General features: G+C 50.2%; 1 protein-coding gene across 5 annotated transcripts; it reads left to right on the forward strand.

Annotated features, from left to right (window-relative positions):
- The first annotated feature begins 1,280 nt into the window (after positions 1-1,280).
- On the forward strand, positions 1,281-6,893 carry Coprs (coordinator of PRMT5 and differentiation stimulator). Of its 5 annotated transcripts, none has more exons than XM_070007994.1 (4): positions 1,281-1,408; positions 2,068-2,126; positions 3,596-3,662; positions 6,529-6,547. In XM_070007994.1, the coding sequence occupies exons 1-3, from the start codon at positions 1,310-1,312 to the stop codon at positions 3,660-3,662; spliced, it is 225 nt and encodes a 74-aa protein (XP_069864095.1). In that variant the 5' UTR covers positions 1,281-1,309; the 3' UTR covers positions 6,529-6,547. The 5 variants fall into 5 exon arrangements, 3 of the variants coding, with proteins under 3 accessions (XP_069864095.1, XP_069864094.1, XP_069864093.1); XM_070007993.1 differs by lacking the exon at positions 6,529-6,547 and adding an exon at positions 5,922-6,008; XR_011368893.1 differs by lacking the exons at positions 1,281-1,408; positions 6,529-6,547 and adding exons at positions 1,550-1,621; positions 5,922-6,008.
- Positions 6,894-7,669: the final 776 nt, after the last annotated feature.

The following is a 7,669-nucleotide window of genomic DNA, read 5'->3' on the forward strand; positions in this document are numbered from 1 at the left end:
ATAACATTGTTCCCCCCGCCAAAGTTAACTAATTTTTCTAACCTTACTTGGCGAGTCATTTTTGCCTATGAATTCAGTACTTTTTTGCCTACCATATTCAGTGCCTATTGAATCCGATGCATAAAGTGAGAGGGAGATAGTTATTTTGTGCTTTTGGACTCTGAGTGTTGTTTGCTTCTCGTTCCTTGTAAGAGAATGTTGCCTGTTTCCTCACAAGCTGCTTAAGGGGTTCACTTTTCTAAGTCTTACCTGGAATTCTTGTTTTAGCAAAGAGATGTGTTACCCACAGGGTAGGGAGAGGAGCGGAGGCCCCTTCGTGGCGACCCGTGCTGGCGGTCTCATCCTGTATCGGTTCCCAGTGCGGGTGATGAAAATGCACCTGACTGGCGCTGGCTTCTGAGGTGACAATTGCCGCGGCGTGTGGCACTTCACGTCTAAAGGAAAGCGGAGTCTCAGGCGGGCATTCCAGTCTCGGTGGGCGCGGCCACCGCACGCAGGACGGCACCAGCGGCAGACCGCCTGGGCAGCGCCTGGTCCGCGGAACCGAGTGGGCACCAACGGGTCGCGGTCCGCGGAGGGAGGACCCGCTGCCGGCGTGGGGCGCCACCCGATTCTCCACGGCCACCGGGAGGAGGTGAGGGCTGCGGCCGAGCAGGGAGCCAGGCTCTCCCGGAGCTTCCGAGGCCTCGGCGGCCGTGCGGGATGGGCAGCGGCGACCCGAGCTCGGCTGGGGCCGCGCAGGCCCTCCGCCCTCCGGGGCCTCTGCCATCGGGCCGGCGCCGTCCCCGCCCCCTCCTCCTCCCCGCCCTGGCCCCGGCCTCCATCCACTGCATACTGGCTCTCACCCTCTGTCCCGGCTTCCAGCACGTTCCGGGAGTCGACGGGCCTGGTAGACTGTCGGTCCACTTGCACCTTCGTTCTCGGAAGCCCAGGGCAGGTGCAGGGCGACTGTGGTCGGAGCTTCCCTGGCTCTGACAGGTCCGGAGGGAGCCTGAGGAGCTGGAGCTGAGGCTCCGCCAGCCCGGCCGGGGGCGGGAAGAGGGCGGTGACGCCTGCCGTCTCACGCCGGGCTGCGATCTGCCAGAGCGTCTCGGGTACCCTGGCCCCGGCTGTCCGGAGGCGGGTGGGCGGGGGTGTGTGTTCTGACCCCGCCCCCCGGTCCCCTCAGGCCCCGCCCCTCCTGGCCCCGCCCCCAGCCCGCCAGCGCCCCCGCTGATTGGCCCCTCCGTTTGTCCGCGTGAGCTGGCGGCCCGGCCCGCGCGTCACGTGGTCGAGCAGCGTCCGTGGCGCCGGGCGGTGGGAGCCCGGCATGGATCCTCTAGCGAGCGGGACCCTGGCGCCGAGAGTCGCGGGGCCGCCTCCGGGCGCCCCGCTGCCCAGCGCGAGGGCGTCTCTCCCCGGGCTGGAGGTGAGCGCCGCGGGGCCGGGTGCGGCCATCGCCGGAGGCCCGGCGCGGAAAGGGGCGGGGCGGGGGCCGCCGGAACGCGCAGCGCTGATGGGGCGCGTGCCCGGGCGGGTAACGGCTGCCGGCCCGGGGCGGGCGGGCGGGCAGGGAGGGCTGCAGTACCGGCGGCTCGGCGGACAGCAGGTGGAGCCTGGGAGGCGAGGACGGGCCTCGGAGGTCAGCTGTGCGGGTAGTGGGAGCCCAAGGCCGCCCTTGACGTGGGGCTTCCAGAAACTTCTTTCCCTCCGCCTGCCCGGGCGTCGCCTTGTCCGGCCGGCCGAGGCGCCTCGGGGAGGGCACTCGCCCGGAGCGGAGCGACGTCGCCGGGGGCTCGTGGGACAGTGGCCGCGCGGCGCAGGGCTGCGCCGGGTGTCCGTGACCGGTGACGAGGTTGGAGTGGCCCGGCCTGGCCCGCGTCCAGCCCGTGGACGGCACCTCGGGCCGGGCGGTGGCGGGACGGCTGCAGAGGCTTTGAGGCCCGCAGTGCTTCTTCCCTGTTAGGCCGGGCAAGGTGTGTGTGTGTGGGGGGGCGGGGTCGGGGCCTTCCGGCGGGCAGCTCAACAGGGGGTGACGCGGTGACCGGTGTTAATTAGCGCAGTGAACTTGATGCTTTCTTCGCGCAGACTGTGAAAAGCAGTGGGTTCCATTCTATTCCATACACGATCGTACTCCCTCTTAACAGGTGAGCGCAAACCCAAGACATAGTACACTCCTGTCCCCCGCTGCCCATCTTCCCTAAATGCTTGGTTACCAGCGCTCTGCAAGGCAGAGCCGGCACTCCCGGTCCCCAGAGAGGGTGGCAGACAAAAAACTGATGTGTAAATGGTGAACATTTCTCCATGCATTGGAGAGGGCTTGGAGGCCACAGGGCTTTAGGGTGTTTAAGTAATGGGCAGAGAAGTATATGGTTGACTATGGGGTATGCAAGTACTTCAGCATTTAGCTTTGCAGAGCAACTAAAGGCCCATCACTCTCATATTTAGTGAGGAGACAGACTTTGCTCGTTGTGGACTAGATATAAAGATAAGCAACTTTAAAGTCAAAAATAAAATGATGAACCAGATGCTGGTGGTTCACACCTGTCACCTAGCTATTCAGGAGGCTGAGATCTGAGGATCGAGGTTCAAAGCCAGCTCAGGCGGGAAAGTCCATGAGACTCTGATCTCCAATAAACCACCAGAAAACCGGAAGTGGTGCTGTGGCTCATGTGGTAGAGCTAGCCTTGAGCTGAAGAGCTGAGGGACAGCGCAGAGGCCAGGCCCAGAGTTCATGCCCCACAACTGGCAAAAGAAAAAAAAAGCCAGCAACTAACTGGAGAAACAGCACCAACTCTATAGCTGAGAAAAGAAATGGATGATGGTTTTTTTTGGTCGGATCGTGGGGCCTGAACTCTGGGCCTGGGCACTGTCCCTCAGCCCTTCAGCTCAAGGCTAGCACTCTACCACTTGAGCCACAGTGCCACTTCCAGCTTTTTTTTTCTGCTTATGTGGTGCTGAGGAATCGAACCCAGGGCCTCATGCATGCAAGGCAAGCACTCTACCACTGAGCCACCTTCCCAGCCTGGTTAAGTTTTATAAGCTTAGTCAAAAGGCTTCACAGTGCAGGAATTCCAGGCTTTGAGGATAGGGTGCTGCCCTAGCTGGCACTGGAATCTCTAAGCTTGGAAAAGAGGTCCTGTAACTCAAATCTCTGAAAAGACCCAGTGACAAGGCTGTGTAAATGTTGGTAAAGCTGGCTTCTGACTTACATTGGGCACTACAGGAAGGCACTCTCTCTGCATTGATGGAGAACTGTTGCTGGCAAAGCAGAAATGTGGGGTGCAGGATCCCAGCTTTGCACCATCAAGGGCCATACAGAATAGTGGATATGGGGGCTGAGAAGGTGGCTCAGTGGTAGAGCGTTTGCCTTGCATGCCTAAGGTCCTGGGTTCGATTCCTCAGCACCACATAAGTAAAAAGAAAAAAGCCAGAAGTGGCACCATGGCTCAAGTGGTAGAGCGCTAGCCTTAAGCTGAAGAGCTGCGGGACAGTGCCCAGGCCCCACAACCGGACCCAAAAAAAAAAAAAAAAGAATAATGGATATGGGTCAATGGCTTTCTGTTGAGTATGTTCCAGATACCCAAGTTGCTGGTAATTATTTCTTCTTCCACAGGCTGGCTTTGCCACAGATTACCATTGTGGTCAGAAGAGAGAGAATGAAACCACCACGGATCAACTAGGCAAGTAACTAGTGAGTTGGGTGGTTGGGAAGAGATGGGAGAGGCAAAAAGAGAATCCTTATGTCCTTGGGCACCTTTTTTTCTCTGGACAGCCTCTTGATGCTGAGTTCTCTCTGTCCAGTGCTTCAACAGATCCCTTGTTTAGAAGCTCTACTGGATTTTCCTCGAGGAAGTCCAAGACTTTTCTTAAATCTAGATCCACCCCTTCTATTGAGAGAAACAGCTTTTAACAGTGAAGAGTAGAGACTTTGGAGTTAGGCATAATTGTTTTTAGTCAGAGTCCAGACTTGATTTTTGTCAATTTGCCTTTATCTTTTAAATCGGCTGATAATGCCTATTTCCTAGGGATTTTCTGAGGATTGAATGAGAGGATCTTGACCAAAACTGTCTGATGCATTACTCTCTAAGCCACTGATGCTATGTAAATTTAAGCTCTGTACTCAAGAGAAATTAAGCTCTGTAGTTATGCTGGTCACTTTTTTTTTTTTTTTGGTCGGTTGTGGGGCTTGAACTCTGGGCCTGGGCACTGTCCCTGAGCTCTTCAGCTCAAGGCTAGTGCTCTACCTCTTGAGCCACAGTGCCACTTCCAGTTTTCTGGTGGTTTATTGGAGATAAAAGTCTCATGGACTTTCCTGCCCAGGCTTGTGTTGAACTACAATCCTCAGATCTCAGCCTCCTGAGTAGCTAGGATGACAGGCGTGAGCCACCACACCTGGCTGCTGGTCACATTTTGTGGGTGGCTAATAATGTTGAATAGCACAGAATATAGAATATTGTCCTTGTAGAAAGCTGTATTGGACAGTGTTGGTTTAGAATGGGTAATCAGTGCAGCTAACACTGCATACTCATTGTGTGTTAACCACAGCTCTTGCTAAGTGTTTCTTTTTCCTTTTCCTTTGATCTAAATTTCACTGCATCCATTTTGCAGATGAAGAAATGGAGACATAGAATAAAAAACATTTTTCAGTTGAGGTAAAGGACACATAAATTTGCCGCTTGGCTATTTTAAAGCATGTCATTTTATGGCACATTAGCACAATGACACTGTGTACAAAACTATCACCACTACCTAGTTTTAGAATGCTTTCATCACCCAAAGGAAATCCTGTACCTATTAAGTAGTCATCCCCTTCTTGAACCATAACCAGTAATCTCCTTCTGTCGCTTAATTTACCTGTTCTGCCTAGTTAACTGTAAATAGTTCAGCTTCTTTTGACTCAGCGTATTTTCAAGGTTCATTCATGTTGCAGGGTAAATCAGCATTTCATTCTTTTTTGTCTGACAAATCCATTGGATGTAGCAAATTTCATCAATCATTCCTCCACTGATGGACATTCAATATGGTCTGCCTTTTGGTGACTGAATAGTGTTTCCATGAACATCCTTGTTTTGCTTAATACTGCTTTTAGTTCTTTATTTAGGAGTGGAACTGCTGAATCATAAGGTAATTCTGTGTTTCAGTTATTGAGGAATAGGTTAAGTAAATTTCAACTGAGTTACATATTTAGTAACTGACAGACCAGAACCTAAGCAGAAACAGAATCTATCCCTATACTCTAAAACTGTTAGTTCATTGCTTATCGCTATTGTTAGTATAGTGTTAGATGTTTAACAACTGATTCCTTTCCTACCTCCCAACTGGTATCACATAGCACTCTGCTCGGATGTCCATTATCCTTCCTAGGCTTTCTTCCATTGAAAGATCTTTTGGCAGTGTGCCTTCTGGCTTTCCCAATGTTGAGATGGGAGGAACATGGAGGCTGCCCATTGTGATTGGATGGGCCCTGCCCTTTTCTCTGCAAAACCATTCATTTCATCTGCACTTACCTCTCATGTTCTTAGAAGCCTTCAAAGGGAAGAACTGAAGAGCAAAATGCAACACAGGCCTGGATTGTAAAAGTCTAACATCTGTCAGAGGCCCTTGGGCACAGTGATGTGTAAACCACCTAAAAATGTCAGCCATACTTGGCTTGCTGTTGAACTATTAGGACCTGGCAATTTGTGGCCTTGTTTAAGACAAAGTATCTTACTGAAAAATTATCTACTTCTAAAAACATAAACCAAACATTTTCTTAAGTGCTCAGGTAACTCACACACTCTGTATACTTGTTTTAAATTATCTCCCTAGCAAGTCAACCAAATGTTTTCCAAGCACAGAGCAGGCCTTTACTGCTTTATCAGTTTTAAGACCTTCCTCCTGTTGATTTCTTAGCCAGTGGAGCCCAAAGCACCCATAGTGATATTTGTACCCATGGCAAGGGCACACACTGTGGAGAGGAAGGCTTTGCTGAGGAGGCTGATGGGGAACTGAAGGCCTGGGAGCTATCAGAAGAAACACGCTGTCCACCCAGGGAACAGACTGCTGATCTTTTTAATGAAGACTGGGACTTGGAGTTGAAAGCAGATCAAGGGAATCCTTATGGTAGGTATGGAATTTCTGGGGTCCTGAGCCAGAGCTTCTCAGACAAGTCCTGAAGGCAAATAATTTGGAAGAGGGAGCCATGTGTATGAACTCACCCTCATACTCATCCCAGGTCTGAAGTATCTATGATAGCTTCTTTTTCATATTGAAGATTTAAAAAAATTGACTCCACAATATACTACATGAAAAACAATTTTACTCCTCTAAAAACCTTTGAGCTGAGAGGCTGCAGATATAGGTGCTCTGACATCCACTTGCTTCCTCACTGCTGAGAACCACAAACAGGTGATTCAGAGTAATCATGTCTGCAATTTGTGAATATGTATCTACAGTCATACACAGCACGTGTCATTACACAAAAGTTTTGCCCCCTAGCTTTTTTTTTTTAAGCAACCTGTTCATCTTCTATCCTTCCTTCAACCTTTCTTTTGAAATTGCCTGCAGATGCTGATGATATCCAGGGGAGCATTTCTCAAGAGATCAAACCATGGGTGCGCTGTGCCCCACAAGGAGACATGGTCTATGATCCCAGTTGGCACCACCCACCTCCACTGATACCCCATTATTCAAAAATGGTCTTTGAAACAGGACAGTTTGATGATGCTGAAGACTGAAAGCAGCAATGCACTTTCTACCTTGTGTGGACTGGGGTCCTCCAGCTCAAGATCTCTTCCTGTCTTTGAAGTGTTTGAGTTGGCTACACAGACAAGGTCCATTGTTTTCCCCAGTTCTGTTGTTGTTTTAATGCACTCCTTGGAATGTGTATTCACATCTTTGTTAGTTGTCGTCTTTATAAATAAAGGTAAAAAAGTCACTATGCTTTGTCTGCTTTTCTTCCATTTAATTATGTGCTTCTGAGCAGAGCCTTATTCCTCATTTAGAGCCCCACAACTATATTGTAAGGACTACCATATTTAAAGATCTGAAAAGACTCTGAAAGAAGAAAAATCTTAGTTTTGTTCTTCTGTATATCTGGAATTCCAGTCCAGGAGATTTTGGTGAATTTATGGTTGTTTCTATTCCCATTGATGGAAAAACTGAACATTTAGTTTACAAGGGCTTTATATAGGCTGGGAAAATAAAAAGCAAGTAAGCCAACAATATAATCCTTAATTGGTATAAAATTGTTTTTCATCTTTTAACCCTCAAAATTACATGAAGTCACTTTTACCTTTTCTCTTTTTTGTGTGGTAGGGCTTGAACTCAGGGCCTACATGCTGTCCCTGGGCTCTCTTGTTCAAGGCTAGCATTACACCACTTTGAACTTCAGCACCATTTCCAATTTTCCAGTGGTGAACTGGAGATAAGTGTCCCATGGACTTTCCTACCTGGGCTGGCTTTGAAATGTGATCCTCAGATCTCAGCCTCCTGAATAGCTAGGATTACAGGTGTGAGCCATCAGCACCTGGCTGGTTTTTTTGTTTGTTTTAGTGCTGGTCCTCAGTGCCTGGGTACTGTCTCTGAGCTTTTTCATTCAAGGCTAGCACTCTATCAGTTGAGTCACAGCTCACTTCCAGCTTTTTTGGTGAAGAAAAATAAAACTTGGTTAGTATTTGGTTTTTGACCCAAGTAGTCCAGGCTAGCA

The sequence above is a fragment of the Dipodomys merriami genome, unplaced genomic scaffold, assembly GCF_024711535.1.
Source record: "Dipodomys merriami isolate MVZ:Mamm:240054 unplaced genomic scaffold, mDipMer1.0.p SCAF_70, whole genome shotgun sequence".
Classification (NCBI taxonomy): Eukaryota; Metazoa; Chordata; class Mammalia; order Rodentia; family Heteromyidae; genus Dipodomys; species Dipodomys merriami.